General features: G+C 36.5%; 1 protein-coding gene and 1 long non-coding RNA gene across 3 annotated transcripts in view; one reads left to right on the top strand and one right to left on the bottom strand.

The window, feature by feature from the left end:
• The first annotated feature begins 5,682 nt into the window (after positions 1 to 5,682).
• LOC139129995 (ATP-binding cassette sub-family G member 4-like) overlaps positions 5,683 to 20,486 on the top strand; it is a 59,591-nt gene continuing 44,787 nt past the window's right edge. Inside the window, exon 1 of one of the 2 annotated variants that reach the window (XM_070695704.1) lies at positions 5,683 to 6,106. In XM_070695704.1, coding sequence (XP_070551805.1) covers positions 5,917 to 6,106 — 190 coding nt within the window. In that variant the 5' untranslated portion in view covers positions 5,683 to 5,916. The remainder of the gene's footprint in view (positions 6,107 to 20,486) is intronic. The other variant, XM_070695705.1, reaches the window with a different exon arrangement.
• Positions 11,618 to 12,747, bottom strand: LOC139126508 (uncharacterized). Its single transcript, XR_011550610.1, has 2 exons — positions 12,208 to 12,747; positions 11,618 to 11,807 (listed from the first exon to the last, which is right to left on the bottom strand). It is a non-coding gene; the product is annotated as an uncharacterized lncRNA (long non-coding RNA).

Genomic DNA, 20,486 nt, shown 5'->3' with positions numbered 1-20,486 from the left:
GAGATACAATGAAGAGTGACAGAAATCACTTCTATTAACAAATTTTAACAACAAATGCGGATAAATATACATATTGCTGAGGAGTTAAAACTCTTTCTCAGTATGCCATGTAGGCATGATTAAGCAGATCTATAGAAAATAATGAAAAAAATTGGATAGCACAGACAAATGCACAGCGAGAAAATAACATATGGATGGAAAATAGAAAGCATTACTCTGCCAGGAGATATCTTTTCTGATGTTAGCAATGTTATTATTACGTTCATGGATGCTTCGAAAGCTTTCGACCGTGTTAACCTCTGCATTGTCATTTTTCAAGAAGCTGATTACTCGGAATGTACCGATTTGCTTTGTGAGATATCCACTTTCATGATGATGGTAGAGACCCAAGAATCTCTGTTCGATGGGATTGATAGGCATCAGAATTTTTAATACCGTCATTAATGGTGTTAAGAAGGGTGGAGTCTTGTCTCCCAAGTTTTTCAGTGTATATGTTGATGATTTGAGTGATAGACTGATTAACTCTAGTGTTGGTTGTAACATTGGTGGTATTTTTGTATACCATCTTACGTACGCAGATGGTATTTGTTTGATAAGCCCGTCTGTGAGGGGCACTCGAAAGCTAGTTATCATCTGTAACAAATACGGTGATATTCATGGCATTATTTTTGCTGAAAAAACCCCACAGTGACGTGTGTGGTTTCAAAAAGATGTAAGATGGAGCGCATTTCTTCAAGGGTTAGAAAATATTTATGAAAATGCAAACATTACGGATTAATCGACATTGGGGATTAATACATTTTGTCTCAGAATTTTATACCTAGTAGTCGTATGAAAGCCGACACGCGAAGGAAAGTACGGATTATTTATTGTAGACAGTACGACTGCAGAATATTGTGCGTATCCCCGCCGCTCCACCCCCACCGCAGTCCTTCTTTTCGCTAGATCGCTTACCACGGCTATGCTGAACACCTGACCTCAGCAGGTCACCGGGTCAGTAAACTTGTGATAGCCATGTTTAGCACGCAGAGAACATAAACTTCCCGCTGCGCTGCTGTGCTGGCTCGTCCGTCTGCAAATTTATACATTTCCGCGCGCAAACTCTAATAGCACTTGGGAGAGTTCGATTCCACGCCAGGGGGCTACACACCGATACAAGCGTAACAAGTAAATTTTTATTAGTTTTCGTCGTTAGCGTAGGCAATTCTTTATTCAAACCGTGAATTAATGATAAACATACAAAATTTTGATATATCTCAGAGGTTAAATCAATCCATAAAACCTCAAGCTTTAAGTACATACGGTAAGCAACGGGGCCGGGTAACGTATCTACGGCGTTCTAAAATGGTGTCAGGCAGTAAATGGAAGGGTGTCACTGACCCGCTCGACGGATCGAATTAAAAAATAGCGGAAAAGTGCAAATGCTGCCAAAAATCGAAGAAATTAGCTCATGAAACTTCAATTTTGTTTTGTAAAAATCACTGTAATCAACCACTCACCACAGGTAGGCCTACCTCGAAAAAAGGGGTACCGACGACTGATGGAATTTTTAAACTTTCATCTGTCTCGCGAGACTGAAACGAGAGTTTAAAATTCACAATTTTAGTCAAATTTCGGGATTTTCATCACATATTTTCTATATCACTATATTCCTGAAATTGTAGAGAACCTGGAGCCCAAAATGACGCCGTTCTTCGGCCTATAGCGAGTACGGGGCAAAAGAAGAAACGAGATTACAACCGTGCAAGTGGGAAACTTTTTACTATAGGCCTACAAGCATAAAAGACATAACAAGATAACCAAATAAGATAACCGAGGTGAAAATCAGCAAGCCGTAGATCTATTATTGACCCTATTTCAACTTTGTCCCTAAGCTACAACATCATGTATTCACCTGAAGATTCAAGAATCTCACCCACCTAAATCTAACCCTACTAGCCACGAGTAATCTGAGCTCCACCAATGACCGAAGAGACATATTAGACACAAGATGCCGGAGAATCAAACTTTGATTTATTTGATCATTTTTCCCGACCTTCCTTATTTTTCATTTTCGGACAAATAATTAAAGATCATCGTGGAAGGGATTGAGAGATAATCCTAAAATTCCCAACTCTTTCTGTAGATTAAAAACAAAATAACTGTAGGGCTCCAAACTAAATTCTGGAAAACAGTTTACCCATTGCTTTTATGAGAATGTGTAACTTTGTAGTCAACTTCAGGCGAGATAAACACTTGCGAGTGCATGTAAAAGTGGCATAAGCTTAAGCTTACACTCCCTTCAGCGGAACAGCAGGCAAGGTATGGATTCTGAGTGTATGACGCTGTTGACAGTGTCATAGCTTCTCTGACGGTCACTGATGACTATTCTCCCGCCTGTAACGTGACAAGTGTCATATCATACATTTTCAGTTATCTCTTACACAAACACTGCTGCTATATACACACACACACAACATAATCAGGAACTATTTCATTCAGCAGGGTTCTGAGAAGCATCTTGTTCCTTTGTGAAATTATTTTTGAAAAAAGTGCCCGGTCACGTGACCAGACGCTTGGTGTCGTCTGCAACTTTGAAAAATGGCGGGCGACGCAGCCGGGATGAGCGACGAACCTCTGACTAGAATAGCAAGATTTTCCATTCCAACAGCGTAGGAAGTCGAAGAGTTTATTAATAACAAAAATTCAAGTGCAACCAAGGACATTATGCGGTATGCTAATTGTTTGCTTCCTTTTGTTCAGAAATTTGCACGACTGCGCAGCTGGTATAATATTACCGCTATTGAGAATCGCCGAGTAAACCTCATGTTGTTGCACTGCCTAGGCTATATACCTGAGCACACTGCACTCAACATAAACACTGACATCGCTTTACCCTCGGGCTGCGGCATCTGGGAATACAAACGCATGGCCCCTTGGGGTAATAAACGGTCAGGCGCTATTGCCTTCATGACCAGGTAATATCATAGGTGTTTCATAACAACTGCTAAGTATTCTTATTTTTCAAATACTTGTTCATCCAGTTGATTTATCTGTCTGTATGATAAAATTTTCTCATATTGTATTTGCTTTTCCTAAGTTTTCTTGCTGTTGCTTTTCTGTTTACTTCAAGTTTTTGTTCAGTTTGTATCAGTTTGACAGCCTGTGATGAGAGAGAGAGAGAGAGAGAGAGAGAGAGAGAGAGAGAGAGAGAGAGAGAGAGCATCAAACATGAGGACTCAGGAGGTTACATGCCAAAAAGCAAAAACACGCGAAGGTTAAACATGGGTCATACAAAAAATCCCGAAATTGTCATTTTTATTTTATCAATCCTGTACATAAAAATGGTCGTGTACACAGTCCCTGCACAATGCATCTGCAAAGCATATGTTTACAAAGACTAGCAGTAGGCCGCTATTTTCATCCCCTTTGTGCGAAACGTGTAAGCTTATATTGGTGTTAGTTCATCGAGAAAATGTGTTAGGCCGGGCAGCTGAGTTTCATGGCATATGATTGTTCTGCTAACTGAATCGCATGACAACGAACAGGTCCTAAATTGGCTGCAATAATTGTAGCCTTGGTGGGCTGGGCCGTGCGCCTCGGGCCCGATGGTTTGGCATATCGCGCAGGCCGCACGCCTCGGCGGACAGAAGCCCAGCCCACAAAGGCTACAATCACTGCAGCTAGTGCTAAATATGTTCAAATTCGTATTCTTTGTACAAGATGTGACAGAATATCAGATATTACGTCTTTGCGGTGGTCCACTCCTACCACAAGCAAATGAATTGCGAAGAGGGTTCGTTGCAACTCGTGAAATTGTACGTGAATTTCTTAATTGTTCTTTTGGTAAATTTAGTTTTTATTTCAACTTCCCTTGTTTATGCTAAACAAAAAAAATAGTTTCCTTTAGCGCGGACAACCCAACTTTCACAACTTTAAAAATTCACACATATGACTTCGCCAAATTACGTTGCGTTTTGATTGTGTTATGCCAATAAAAATTGAAAAAAAGTTTTAAAAATGCATGACGGACCTACCCTATCATCTATATGTTTAAACTTACTGAACCTTTGACTCTATCAACAAATACATAAGGAGTGGGCGCGGGATTTAATTTTGACAATGTTCTTCGGCGATTCAAGTTTTTTTATTCTATAAGCCAGAGATATAGGCCTACGTGTCATCATGTGTTTTTTTAACTTTTCGTCTTCCGAGAGCCCTGGTCAGAATAGCAGTGATCCCAGATCTCGGTTTGTAATTAGAACATTAAAATGGCATTGCATTGTACGACAGCTTAGCTTCGGTCCAGCCTTCTCCAGTCGTGTCTCTATTTGTTGATGTACCGGTATGATCGATATGCATTACTTGTATGACGTACAAAACTTCATGAAATCACGACGATGCAATTGTATTATGCAGCACGCCCTCTACGGTCATATTAGTTTGTGCAATTTACTCACCTGACCGAGTATATTGCTACTGTTCATGAAGAATAGGCCCTGGAAGGTTGCAACTCCTGCATTGAGGATAAATTGTAACGGGAGGGCAGTTGCAATTTCCTTTCACTCCCTCAAAATTTTACTCTTGACAAAATACTTTAATCAGTATTTTACCAATAATATAAACACGCGCGGGTGCAACTCCTCAACTTGAAATTCGGCTGCTTGGCTCAGAGACCCTCCTGCAGCTGGGGTACCAGCATTAATTCAAGTTGTTACCTGTGCATGGCGTTGTTGGGCTAAAAAATATTTCAAATCCGAGCAAACTGGTTTCCATTGTTATTCCCTCGATTTCCGAAACAGAAGTTTAAAGCGCAGTGTTCGTCGCGCTGCGCATGCTCCTGAGGCCCCCCCCCCCCTTGTTGACAACATATCCGAGAATGCCGCATCAGGTTACGGGTTGATTATTATGTCTGCGATATTGCCGCTGATATGACGGCTGATTTGTCACAAGCATACCAACTTACCAAATCTAACACGCAATAAAAGGTCAATTAATCTAAGAAATACACCACTAAAGTTCGTTTCCGATCTTAATATTTTACTATTGCATGATGTTGAGTCTTACAACGGCGTTAACAAAGTGAGGGACCGCTCCCATCTCACTCCGATTGAAGTTGAGAAGACTTATGTTTACAAACATTTATGTTTATCAACAAAAAAATCGCGCACGCGCAGCGCGACGACCACTGCGCTTTAAGGCGAAGCGAATATCCTTAAAATTTCTGGGATAGAATGCACTGTCGGGAAAAATCAGACCAACAAAACGCAATAATGATTTTACTTGTAAGATGAAAGTTATTTAAAAAAAAAAAAAAATGCGTGCGCTCAGGTAAAAATCAGAAAACGAAGGTGATAAGAACAAACTTTTGCAACCCTTTTTGTACCAAAAACGTCTACGTTTTTGGCGTTTTCGCAGGCAGCGATGAAATTGACACTCCTTCGAAAATTACCTTGATGACGATAAAAAGATAATGGATAGATAGATAGGCTTATAGGCCTACAGTCAATTTTACATTTTAGTTTATTTATCTAGACCTTCAGTGATACGCTCCACTTTTAGAATGCGATCAGTTCTGTTGATGATGGCAGCTTCAGTATTCTCTCAATCGTACCCCGCAACAAAATGGTATGATCATCATGAATATACCCTATCCTTACGCGATGCGGATATTCAAATATCTCGGCACGACCAATGGGAATTGGGGATGTTTGGCGCACAACAATAGCTCGATATGACATCATGGGCGAGAGTGTGTTCGGAAGAATAGAGGCTGTTCCCGTTATGTACACGGTATTATTTGTCTAGTCGCATGAAAGTAGGGCGGACTGGTGTATTCAAATCAACTCGTCTCCCTTGCTACCAGGGAAACTGCCATCGTTATTCGGCACGAGAATATACACTCATTAGCAGTCGAGTCAAAAACGAGGGGCAAAAATGGCTGATGCTAACGCTGTTGTCTTGAACTTGGAAGAGAAAGGGCCGCCTAATGGAAACCTCATAGGAAAAGTGGAGAGTCGTCTGTTCGAGGCGCAGAAATTGTCTCATCTGCCCAAAAGACCACCCGTGAAACTTGAGTTCAAAGACTTGACGTATACAGTACAAGAAGGCTCCTTCCGTAAGAAGGGTAAGCAATCTGCATATAGTTTGCGTCAGCGATCGCAAATTTTCATTTTTTCGACTTTGATATTTTGTCAGCTTGTCTCAACTTTCAATTGCCGTATGAACATAGGAATATCTCTGTTGTCATGGTAATTGGGGTGGAAACGCGTTAAGCGGAAATTCGGAGGCATTGCTCCAGATCCGCTCCGAGCGGAAGTTAGATGTCATGCTGCCTGCTTGGAATTTTAAAATCATCGGTTCGTATAGGAAGGTACGCTAGTCTTCAGAAGTGATGCCGCATGCTCAGTTGTCATACAAGCAAGAGGAGATATCTTAGAAATCGCGAAATCTTTATTTTTTTCAGTGTATGAGTACAATCAACCAAATATGGAGGTAAGACCTTGAAAACGAAACTTTTTGTCACATGTTTAAAATAAAAATGTTGTCCTGAGATAGGTCGTACACATGGTGACACGTCAGCCTATATGCGGTACAACATGTGGCGGGTGAGATGGGACGGCCCGTTCAAAATATGAAAACACATGGCCGACCGGCCGGGGAACAAACAATAGCGGCACAGCTGATCCTATCACTGGCAGTCGGCTGCCGCCGCGTCGCAGACAACAAAAGGCAGTGTGTCTGCTGTGACTTTGAAACCGAACACAGAGACAAAGGTAGCGAATACATTAAGCGATGAGGCACGTTTTTTCCCCCTTTCTCTTGTGAACTTGTCTATTTTCGTCTCATCGAAATTGTTTTATTGTGATGTGTTAATTCACTGAATTCAAGCGTGAGCACGACGCAAGAGACATGACCTTGTTTAACCCAGAAACACACATCTATTCCTGCACCATGTGGAGACATGTATGTACGGTGAAGCGGCGCGGCACGGGAATCGCGTGTTCGATAGCTGAATTCGGCCGGTAGCCAGTAGCTAACGTTCAAAGTTTGTTAAGGTGTATTATTTACGGCCAGTTAATGTGGCCTAAATGATGTAAAACATATGTGCTTCACTAACTAACTAACTAACTAACTATATATTTAATATATATATATATATATATATATATATATATATATATATATATATATATATATATATATATACACAAAATGTATATATATATATAATATACACAAAATGTATATATATATATATATATGTATATATATATATATATACTTTCTGTGCCCAAGTTCAGGGGTTGCTATAAAGCCATTATGGTGATAACCGGGAGGGCAAATTGTATACATTTTGTGTGTGTATATATATATATATATATATATATATATATATATATATATATATATATATATATATATATATATATATATATATATATATATATATATATATATATATATACTGAAAAATTCTCATGTAAAATTTGCGTGTGTATGGTGTTCCTAGTTTCTCAGTAACAGACAACGAAAAGGTGGTTGTTAGTGGCATTTTCGAAATGTGCTGGCAATAGCTGGCACGCATACCCCGGATATAAATAGCACTTGCTGCAACCGTCAGTTTTTCGTATAATTTCATTTTATGTCACCACCAAATGTCACGCTTCAGGGGAAAATAGAAATGGTGTAAATATGACATTGACAATTACTCGCTGTTGTTAGTGATTCTACATTCCTCCTCTGTCTATTTTTTTTTCTATCACCTGTACATTTCAAATATGGCAGTCGTGTAGTTGGTGATCCACAGTCAAAGTGCTGTCTTCCATTATTACTATTCTTCTCGATTGCAAACAAATCAGCCACGATTTTTGCTCAGTTATCCTCTGTGTAATTCTGTTAAGCCGATTTTAGTGTTTTTCATATTATGTAAATCCGGATTAAGTGGCGTGTGACGTATGAAATAAATGTCGCCATCGTGCAGACTCGATATTATTCTTCCCAATGAAAATATAAACACAGTACTTTGAAATTCTTCAATATTGAAAAGGGGGTATTCTCATACTTGAATACATACAGTGGAATTCGATCGAGTGTCCGGTTTGCATTGCAGAGCTCGACGAATCTACATGTTGCATATCATTAGAAACTAACATTTGCAATTAATAGAGTCTTTGGTGTTAGATTCATGTCACTATGTAAAATTACAATTTATATGTACACTTTAAAAGTTTCATTTCTTTCGCACTTTATGAAACTTGTGAGAGAATAAAACATGATATTGAAAAGGGTAATACATGTATTTCATGCAAGAAGTGGAAGACTTCTCAACATGAAGAAATACACTTGCAGTGATAGCAGCAATGATTAAATTTAAAAGTAAATTAGTTGCCATGGCAGTAAACGGAAAGAGTATGTGTCAGGGTTCAAGGGTCAACTTTACCCCTGGGATTGCATGAACCATTTTGACTAGTAAATGTGAACACTGGTTTCATTGGGGTCTGTCTCTTAGGCAACTTGGAATTTGGCAGAATTAATTAATAATGCTGAATACATGAAATTACAGAAATGAAAGACAGGAGCAATCATAGGCTTGCATGCTTTTGTTCGAACTTTGCATGACCCTTTTGCCTTTTATATGTAGAAAAGAGTAGATTTTGCTCCACAACTTCTTGCTGTATGTTTCAATACACTGAATATGTTAAAGCTGAGGTAGAATGTCCGTCGGAGACAGATATTCAAGCTCTCAATTTTTTTTTTCAATACTTTTCTGGTATACCACTTTGGGGATAATTTTAAAGTTCTTGGTGTAAGAAAAATTTTTACACTCTTAATTTTTTAAACATCTGTATCAATGATTATATTTTTCCCCATAGAGTTAACTCAGGAATGGCGGTCATATTGAATTTTGAATGTCGATAAATGTTCCATAATTTGTTTCTCTTGTACCAACTTCTGCATGGTGACCCCAGATTTTTAATCTTGATATGATAAGAGAAAAGTTGAAAGTTCATTGAGGAAAGTTTGAAGAAAAGTTTAAGTGTTTCACTTTCATACAACCTTAAATCAGTATATCATCAACAAGTCTGGAGCTAGAAATTGAATACACAAGTACAGACTGTTCATTTCAACTTTATTTTTCTGAGTATGATCAAATTTTTAAAACACAACAAAAATAGTAGAAAATACAACAAAAGTTCCAATCAGTGGAGCTTTATGAAGTAGTTTTAATCAGCTGTCCAGCGTCTAATTGAGCGTCACATGACCATTGGTGTAACAGTTTAAGGTCAGCGGTGTGTAACAGGTCAGCAAGGTGAAGCATAGTAAAATATGTACAGTCAGTTGGCCTGAAACACATGGTGTATATGACTCGTTTACCATATGTTGTTTACTTGGTGTAATCCATTTTTAATAGCACTGATCATACATTATGTCACAGGTTGACATGAGTATGCAAATAATGTGCAATATTTAGAGATGTGAAAGATCACACATTCCCAAAATAGAAGAAACTTACTAACCCTAATATAGACACAGAATGAAACTTTTCAATTTGAGAACTTTACATGCCAGCCCCTTATGTGCACAACTATATACACTTAGACAGTCAACACTATAAGGTACTTGTGATAATTTCAAAACATTTCTGGTAAAGTATTATTAAATATAAATAAAATAAATGAATAATAATTAATTAAATAGATCAGTAAATAACATATATGCTTCTGTCTGAAGATTGCAGGATGCATGAAACTTATGTAACAGATCTTATTACTTTGTACTTGAAGTAATTTATGTTATTATTTATTTATAACGCTTTGCTTTCCACATAGAGCACTGTATATATATATATATATATATATATATATATTTTTTTATTTACACATACATATACACATTTTTGCATGAAATACATTAACATGAAGAGAATAATATTTAGTTAACTCATGTTGTTTTCTTAAATAAAATACTGTTATATTTTTATTAAAAGTTTGATGATAAATTTTTTGACAGACTTGTGAAAATTTTGTTTACTTGGCAATATGGCATGTAGGTTCCATCAGTCAGCTGTGTTCTACCTTCATACTTTAGTTCAGTTTACTGTAGTAGAAGTGTCAGTATTTCAAACAACTACAAACAGATCTAAAAATTTCTTGACTATGCCATCCAAAGAGACACTGCGGATACTGGCAATGTTGGCTGCAGCGCTATACAAATATTAATTCTATAATGCAGATTGTAAAACTGGTATGACATGCCTGCTGCAACTCCCTTCTATTCTACATTATATGTATGGGTTGTATACAGTATAACGATTTAATGGTAAAATGTTTTGACTGTAATTAGGTTAATTTCCAGGTTGACAAAATAAATAACTCTGTTGCTGGTGATAAAGACGCCTAATTATTCATTTATATTGTGTATGCTAAAACATTCTAATCAGGCAGGTGCACTCAATTTCAAGCATGATCAATCTAATTCAACGCTCATGCGTTGAATCAAGGAAACATTTTGTTTTTACTAAAGAGTGAAACTATAGAGACAGAGTGCAAAGTTATTTCACACCAGAGAAGAAAATTACTAGAATGTTAGTTCTGTAAGCATTTGAAATTCAGAATGGGTCCACAAAGGCTGTTGACTAACAGAGATTTTGGAATTCAAGTACATTCTGTAGTCTTTAGTGCTACAACCTCAAAGCCATAATTTATGAATGTAAAAATTCAACTTTGTGGGAAATATAATATGATTACTGTCGATGTGCATGTATCCTTTAGCACTGGGCCAGTGCTATAGCTGGATTCAAAGCTTTGCAATGATAGGTACAATGGTTCAGTTTCTCTTCAGTTTGCAATACGTTGTTGTGTAAAAAGAAGTTTTAAAGTGTGGCTTATCCTTTGCTATCGGGTACATTTGAAATCTTTTGAAACATTTTTGATATACTTAACATAATTTATTGCATTTGAAAAGTAGCTTGCTGTACGTTTTGGCTTGTATGATGTATTTGCATTTAAATTTATGCCTTTTTGTCTTCCATACAAAGTGAACATCACTGAAAAATGAAAGAGGTACAAAAATGACTATAAAGAGACGCTAAACTATGTTCTATAAAGTTGGGATTCAGATTCAAGCCCTCATACAGTCTTGGTATGATATCCCTTACCGAAATTTTAGGCCTCCCGCAAACTGTTACTGCAAATTTGCCGCAAGCTTTGCAGTAAATTTGCAGCAAACTATTTGCCGCAAATATGCGGGTGGTTCATTTTTCAGATGCAAATTAGGTTTCTTGTGAACTTGCTGCAAATATGCAGCAAACTCCCTGCCGCAACGTTGCTGCAAACTCTTTGCAGCAAATTTGCGGCACAATCCTTGCAGCAAACTTGCGGCAAATTAATTTGAATGTTACTGAAAATTTGCCGCAAACTCCATACAGCAAATTATTTTATTTGCGCTGACCATTGTTTCTCGTGAAACTGGTATTTCAGAGTTTAGTTGGATAAAATACATCTTGTGCTGTCCACAGTCCGCCAATATATAAATATTATTTATCCAACTAAACTCTGAAATACCAGTTTCACGAGAAACAATGGTCAGCGCAAATAAAGTTATTATAAACAAAAAGATGACAGAGAAAAAAAGGTTAAATTCAATTGCGGTACAATTTATTTCATATACCATGTTCATTTCATGCCACATAAGTGTCATGATCATGTCAAGATTTTCTTTTGACTTGAGAAGTTTCATGTAACATTTACATTACTGTCAAAGGCTGCGATTTGGCTTTCTGTTCTCTGAATTTCTTGTCCCCTTTAGTGTACCAGCAATGGATTCTGAAAAATATAAATCGTTCAGGGAAGAGTGTAAGTCTTTACCGTTTGACCAAACATTGTAAATTTCATGAAAGAAATCGATAATTATCTGAAAATGAGACAAAATCAAGTTGAAAAATTGAAGCAGAAAATGCATAAATATTCATGATCGAAATTAAATTAATAATGATTAAAATGTCCGACAGCGGACAACTCGCCGTATGTTGTTTACATACACGACGGCGACAATCTGCAAAAATCTCAGCACTTACTGTAAGTAACTGTTGTGAAACGAAAGTGAATTCAGTATGAATCAGTACTGTACTCAACGAAAATTTATGTTTAGGTAAAGATTGCAATACAACGATTACAGAACATAATTATAGAGATCGATGTACAGACGAACGGTACATTGACTTACATTTCTGAACGGCTCGCAGACGCTGGACGATTCCCAGTCCGGTTGCAGGTCTCACCGTGCTGTGTGTAAATACCGTACTCGGAAAATATAGTCGGCATCTTTACTGCCGCTCGCGTTCACAAATTTAGAACTCCGCCTGTCCCTGGTACTGTATACACGTTTTTGCAACTATGTGATGTCATTTGGCTGGCGATTCCATAGAAAGATCACGAAATTGTCCACTAGAAAACTCCCTGCTCACAAGCACGCAGCCGACACTGGCCGATGGTACTAAAATCTAACTTCGCGCCGATCAAGCCTCATGACGATAACGGAAGTGTGATCTACAAATCATTACGCGATTGATAATGTAGTCCCGTTTTTAAATACTGGAATTGACTCTACATCTGCACCAATCCGTTATATTTCATACTTAATATAGCATTTAATTTATTAGTTTAATGAAAATGGTTATTTTTATCATAGAAAGACTAAAAAGAGAGTAAAAATTCTTTCAGCACGAAGAATCAATATCAATGCGCGAATTGACCTTGATGAACCGTGACCGGAGAGTGTAAACATGTCGGCTGCTCGGACGTGTTGGACGTTGGTGAAGCGGCGCTTTGAATTTTCGTACAGCGACTCGGGATGGCTAAACCTCAAATTTGTGCTCGGCAATATAACTCTAACGCTGAAAACATGGACAAAAGCCTTTTACCTCGACCCATGTTATCAGAAGGCGACATTTTGTCAGCGGCATCGATGGGACAGACTGTAACTTAGCTGCAGTGCATTGTACGTACCGTATATGTGTACTATGTTGATGGGATGAATAGCTTGGAGCACAGCCACTACTCTGCTTGGAGGTAGTAGCGGAAACATTACCGTACAGATTTGCAGAAACAAAAGTCTACGACGTGTCCTTACAGATCATCAAACGCACATTTCGTTCCAAACTGTTTGCATTTTGGTATCATTTGCAGAAAATACAGGGTGTAACTTGCAAGACAGACAAGTCCCTGTTTTAAAAATTTGTTTCCCTAAAAATTCAGTTTTCGATCCAACCATAATTTACCCAACCAGATTGTCAAAGGGCACTTTTATTACATCATGTCACTACAGTATATACTATAGATGCACTCTATATCCATGCAATGCTTTCACCAGCATAACTGAAGCTGTTCATTATCTAGCATTACCAGTTATTATAATTTAAAAAGTGGATTGTCTGTTATGAAATAAATGAACATAAAATATAAATGAAAGATCAATTTTATGTTGCTTACACATGACTGGTAACAAAGTGCAACAGTACTCAGTGTGTAGTGTGTACTCCCTGGTAATGAAATAGTGGGAAATATGTCAATCATGTGTTGCTGCATATTTGCAGCAATAATCTGGTTTGCCGCAAATTTGCAGCAACTTAGTCGTTTACCGCAAATTTGCTGCAAACTGACTTAAGGGTTTGCAGGAGGGTCACATCTACCTGCAAACTTCTGCAACTCCTTCCTGCAAGCTATATGCTTGCTGCAAATTTGCAGCAAACTTACGGCAAATTTGCAGTACAATAATTTTCGGTAAGGGATAATCCACAAAATTTATGGTAATTAAAAACAATGTGAATTGTTACCAGACAGTTACTTTTCACAATGTATGTTACAAACTCATCACTATTGTGATTTTTGGTTTGCTGATGTGCTGATCTGATGTAATATACATAATGGGCAGTGTTAAATGATTGCCTGCAGACACCATATTGTATTAAATTGAATTCAATTCATGAAAATTACAAGTAGGCATCATCTATTTCTCACCACAAACAAAAGCATTTGACTTTGGAAATGTAAATCATTAAAGCAACATGAACAAAGAAGTGAATTTTACATGAAAAAAGTTTGTATAATGGACTCAAATACACATGTAACTGTCAATTTAAAATCCATGGGATTACTGACACACGGCCTTGGTTATTGAATTCTTTGTTTTGCACCCCAGCTTACTTATGTTTTTTTTTTTTTTATTAAACTTTATTTCATTATTGTTTTTGGAGGTTTCATTAGGTTTTTTGAGGTTTCATTCTTTGTTTACAAATTCCATGAAATTTACTTAAATGCCTGTATGTTTGAACAATGTCACATTATAGTGTAAATTATGGAGATGAAAAAGAAGTTCCTGCTTTGATTCTTGAGTGGGCTCTTCCCTAAGTGAATATAAAACTTGTGCCTCTTGTGGATGTATGTTTTTTGACTGCTTGCCCACTTACTTTTCAAGGTTTTGAGTGGATGCAAAACAAAGAATTTAATTACTGTGGCCTACATGTTGTTCAATTGTTTAGGATGTATATACAACTAGTACAGCTACTTGTGTAGTACCTCATCAGTAAACAATTTTCTTTCAGATGCCTGAACTGATCTCTATCAAAGTTGTTACAAGGACAGTGGGCTGGTACAACCAAACATGCAGACATGTACATTTAATTTGCATGCTGTTCGATTCTATCAAATTCATTTCAGTGTCTGTCAATAACCATGGACTAATTAAGCATGAATTTATAGTCAATGACTTCTCTCTACTTTATTTTTTTCAAATAAGACATTATTAAAGATGTTTTTTCATATGATGGTAAACAGCAAGTACATAATAGTTGAGACCAGTATTTTTTCAACCTCACCCTTTACATGAAAAGTGTTCTATAGATTCCTGTAGAATTCTATGGAATTTTTTTTTTACAGAATTCTACAGACAATGGGGCCAAAACTCAACAAACTTGTATACAGCTTTTATAGAATATCTATAAGCTACAGAAATCTATACAATTCTCCATAGTCTTTTCTGTAAAGGTGATTGATATATGCTGTGAGGCATTTGACTAGCATTCTGTACTTGGCAGTGTGAACATATTGTAGATGGCTCTGAACTGATTACTCTTATCAAAACCAGTAATTGATCATTTCAGTGTGAAATAAAATCCACTTTTTAACAACAAATAAATGCAAAAGAATGACAGACTCCAATAACTTTGATTCGAGAACTTTTTGGTTGATTTAGGGATTTTATGAAATTTATTTTCATCACCCCAACAGTGTCAATAGTAATATTATAACCTTTGAAACTTTTCAGCTGTCAAAGAGTACACACCAGAGCTAATCCCACATCAAGTTTGCATCGGAGCATTAACTATACAGCGTCTTCCTGATTATACGCGTACTGCAGAGATTTTCTTGCTGATGAAGCAGTTTACCACTTATACACCTAGTACAAACAGTCAAGTTGGTACAGGGGACATGCATTCTTAGATAGTTACCCAAATGTATTAAAACTGTACCTTCATGCCTTTATTTAGACAGAGTTAAAGCATCCTGAGGATCTGGACTTTGCCTGAAGTAATCATCACAATGTCAAGTTCAATCTTTAACTTTACTTGAAAACTCTTGAGACAGAGTCTCAAAACTGAAACATCATCCTCATTATGATCTCGGTCATTTCCTCGGGTCCCAGAAAAAGATGAAAAAAAAGTGACAATTGCAGCATACCAGTTTTCAGTGATAAAAGAGTACTTTTTTTCCCCTGTTTTTAAAGGTGAAAGTTCTGTACATTTACATTGTTAGATTAAAACTCCTGTATTACTTGAAAGATGCCTTACACTAGTACTATAGGCAGCTGACACCCATTTTGGAGGTAAACTGTACAGCTTTTAACTTTAAAGGCCTCAAATCCCACAGGCCTGTTCACTGTAATTACCCACTCGACTGTTACAAGTTATCATTTATCATCTTTTCAGCTTATCGTCGTTTGATTACTTTGGCGTGACACACCTGACTTTGTTTAAATTGGAATTTCTCCAGCAGCACAGGTGTGCAGGCAATTACTTTCCTAGTTGGTGCAATGGTTTTGAATAATTTAGGACAAACTGAGGGTGCTGAAGGAGACTTTTGAGTAGCAACAGTTGAGGCTGATCATTAATCCATTTAATAAGTGATGAGGCAAAAGTTGTTCTTGAATACTTGAATGATAATGGATCTTAATTGGCCGAGAGCATTAATTGTCAACAGGCGTGGCCATCAAAAATTGCCTGTATCAATTGCTGTCAATACTAAAGGAGGTATAGAATTGTGCAACACTTGCACACAAAATAATATTAATAGTTTTTTAGCTACTATAGACTATAGTCTATAGAAGCTATTGGGATGGGTATCCGTCCGGCGTCCGTCGTCAGTCTGTATGTATGTATGTATGTATGTATGTATGTATGTATGTCCGTTTGTGAGGCGTCCGTCCACTCAAATATCTTGAGAACCGCAGTACTTACTGATTTTATATTTGTTGTGTAGATGAAAAATATGATTTTGAGAAACTATTTTTTTTAATTTTTTGATATTGTTGAAAATAGGCAAATTAATGCCAAAAAAGGCGTTTTTGGTAAAAAATCTTCTTCATAACCGCTGGTCAGACAGCTTTGTTATTTGGTATACAGGTCCCTAGGGATAACCCAACTTAGATTTGTTCAAATTGTGATGAAATATGCAAATGTGTATTTTTAAGGAATTTTTTGTCATTTTTGGTCAAAATTTGACTTACATTGTATGTAATTCTTGTACTGTATAAACCCTATCAATTCACCCAGAAAAAAATAATTAATATGATTTTAAAGAATTGAATTAATTAGGAAATCATCAAAGCCAAAATAATTTTAGTGTAGAATTATCAGAAAGTTCAACTTTTTTGACAGTTCATAGTGAAATGGCTTACCATCTTGGAGGATTAAAACCTGTAAAGGTAACTTTCCTGAATCCCAACTTTGACATATTCTGAACCATCATTTATTGTGCCCTGTATGTTATCTAAAAGAAATTGCTCATAATAGTTTGTCATGATAGGGTGGTCAAATAGATAGAGATAGAGAAAGTTCTAATTTCCATTTATGGTTGACTTGGTAAGGATAAAATAAAATTACTTTTTGAGGAAAAAAATAGAGTGGTCAATTAAAAGAGTGGTCAAAGTGATAGGGTTTTTATGGTAAAGCTGGGCTGTAAGATTCCTCATGTGCTATTTATAGCAATTATGCAATCTATGTAAACAGTGCAATGAAAGTGTTACATGATTCCTTATAATGCTTTTGATGACCTTGAACTTCTTAAGTTTCAAACATTTGTCTCTTCAGTGTGCTTTCTCTGAGTAAGTACAGTCTCAACTTATTCAACAGAACTTACTTACAATGTTAATTTGAAAGTTAAAATGAAAATACTGATAAAGGTAACCAGCTTAAGATTCTTTATAACCTGACAGATATGCTGTTTTTTTATGACGTAAATCTTGATTTAAGCAAGTCTTGTTTACTTTAATTAGAATGTATTAACTCTCGTTTATTAGCAACTATAGACTAATATGGTCAGACAGCTTTAATATGTGGTTTACAAGTCCCTAGGATGACCTTAGTGAGATAATTTCATACAGTCAGGAAATACTTAAGTTTGTATCCATGTCTATAGTAGCTTCAGGGACTTTGGCCCTATGTTTGTTATCTTAAAGGATTAGTGTGTGTGTTTGCATGTGTGATATGTCCATCAATGAGAAGAGCATGTTGTGCCTGCAACAGACAGTAATTCAGTGAAAAAAGTTATTGCTGTTTTTCAGAGCATTTAGCATTATCATTGATTGGTTTAGCATAAACACCGACATGGTATGATGCAAGAAATTTCTGGCTGATCAAGACTCATATGGTGGTATGATTTAAGTTCTTTCGCTAGGTCAGGTAACGGGTTGATTCTGTGAGTGCTCTGGTCGATTTTTCAAAATTCCCTAAAAGTAGAATGCGTCTCAGGGAATTTTTTGGACTCGTAATCTTTTATGATATTTGTTTGACCTACCACTTGTGGGGGCTCATTTCAAAGCTCTTGGAGTATTTAAGAAACATTTTTACAGTCTTAATTTTTTGGAAAATCAGGAATTTTATTTTCTCCATAGAGATAACACAGGGATGGCTGCCATCTTGCATTTCAAATATCAGTAAATATCGGGTGATTTGTTTCTCCAGTATCAAAATTTGCACTGTGACACCTGCTTTTTATTCTTGAATTTGAAAGAGAATGGTTGAAAGTTTACTTGAGGACAGTTTGAGTAAAAGTTGAAGTCTTTTATATTTTCAAGGACTTTAAACTTCGACAATCATATTAAACTACGACAAGAGAATGTTCCTAAATGTAACTACAAATCATCCATAGACATTGACCCTCTCATTTTGGGTACCTTTGTCTTCTACCATAATTTATGATAGGGTTGATATGAGAATTAGGAGTGTCTTGACATGGGCAAGGTATAATTTAAGGAAATTGTGCAGTGAAGTATCAACTTCTCCGCCCATCTATCACATGATTTTATCACAAACCTGTTAATTGAATAAATTTCCATCCGTGAACAGTGAACCAGTATGCATTCAACTGTTTTGTGTGTCTGGCAAGCAAATTTTTCATGAATAATGATACACCAAAGCTACGAAAGTTTGTTTGACTGTTGTTCTGTGGAAAGACCAATTGATGCAAGAAGAGACATAAAAAATTATATATATATATATATATATATATATATATATATATATATATATATATATATATATATATATATCTATATATTATCAATATTCTGTCACTTATCAATATTTTGTCTCTTATCAATAACATTTCTAAAATATTTGCAATATCATTCTGTAAGCAATTTGCTCACTACCCGTGTCATTTACACTTGTTCAAAATATGCAAAAACACATAAAATTAAATAGATATATTGAAAACTTTTGAAATCGACAGGTATGCCAGCATGTGAGTCAACAAAGAGGCAAAAATTACTGCAGAAACAAATATATGCATGGAAATACTCTCCATATTTATACTCTAATGCACACAATACATATGCTCACACACACTCACATACAGAGAGAGATAGAGAGAGAGAGAGAGAGAGAGAGAGAGAATGAAAGTCTATTAGCCTAGCTTGCACGCCCTTCGAGTATATTAAATACATGATCTTTTATAGAAATGTTGCATATATTAAAGTTTTATAAGTACAACATTGAAGGATGGTTCATCAAAATCAGTAAAAAACTGAAAACAAATACATTGAGCTGTATAAATTCAGTGATTCTCGCTAATTTGAACTCATAATGTATATTAATGTTGGGTGCAGTGTTACATTGTATGCATAATTTATTGCTATCTATTTACTATTATTGTGTTTAAATTATGCTGGAGTTAATAGAATAACATATTAAGTACATTGGTAATTTACTAAGTAAAGAAATTATACCACATGAACAACAAAATTTGTAATTTATTCATTCCCATACATGTACACTATTACATTATCATTGTGCTGTGAACACCACATGGTATTTAAAACATAGATCACAAATGTATGTTTATTATTTACCGTACATAAACTGAGAATGAGATCATCAAGTTCCTACAATGTAGCATTGATATATGACATCACATAGACCGAAAATTTCCTAATGCATGGAAACTAGTAGAGCAGCCTTCGCTGGGTTGGGCAATTCAAACAATATTATACAATTTATGAGTTTGTCCAATATATATTCATTCAGCGTTGATACGGTGATACAAAACATGTATAAATAGTGCATTCTCTTCTTTTGTAGAAGTCCCGTTTAGGTTGCTGGTAGCCACGTCAATCAAATGGAAACAATGTATCTCTTGGGAAAGCTAAATGTCATAGAATAATCGTACTGAAGAGGAAATCATCCACTATTGTATCCATCTTGAGCCCCGGTGCAATGTCTATGTACATAGATCCCATCTGCATGCCTTAGTTTCTCTCAGGATATATCCTGTTTATCACTCGGAAACTTTTCACATCTTTGCCCAGGAAGTTGTTATATCTTTATCAGTTTGTCATGCCTATACACTCCAATTTTTTGAAATGTTTTTTTGCCTCATTGTTTCCTTTGCTTTAAGAAACAGGTGCCGCCAACTGGTAAATTTTATGAATTTCGCAAAATCATCACAAAACATGTTTTGAAGTCTGATATACCGATTTTTCTTATTTTTGACCTTGACCTAAAATTTGGAGGGGAAAGTGAGAGCTGTTCGTAACTGCCCTCCCACTGGCATACACTGAAAATGTGCCCTCCCACTGAATTGTGATGCCCACTGCCCTCCGGTATCTACAGTCTGCCCGCTCCCCGCTCCCCACAACAATTCAAGCTCCCCACTGCCCTCTCCCCACTACTAAAATTCCCCATTGCCAACTAGATGCCCACTAGGCAACCCAGATCAACACAAAACCAT

Source organism: Ptychodera flava, chromosome 3 (genome assembly GCF_041260155.1).
Source record: "Ptychodera flava strain L36383 chromosome 3, AS_Pfla_20210202, whole genome shotgun sequence".
NCBI lineage: Eukaryota > Metazoa > Hemichordata > Enteropneusta > Ptychoderidae > Ptychodera > Ptychodera flava.
This window is presented reverse-complemented; position numbering and strand designations above follow the sequence as displayed.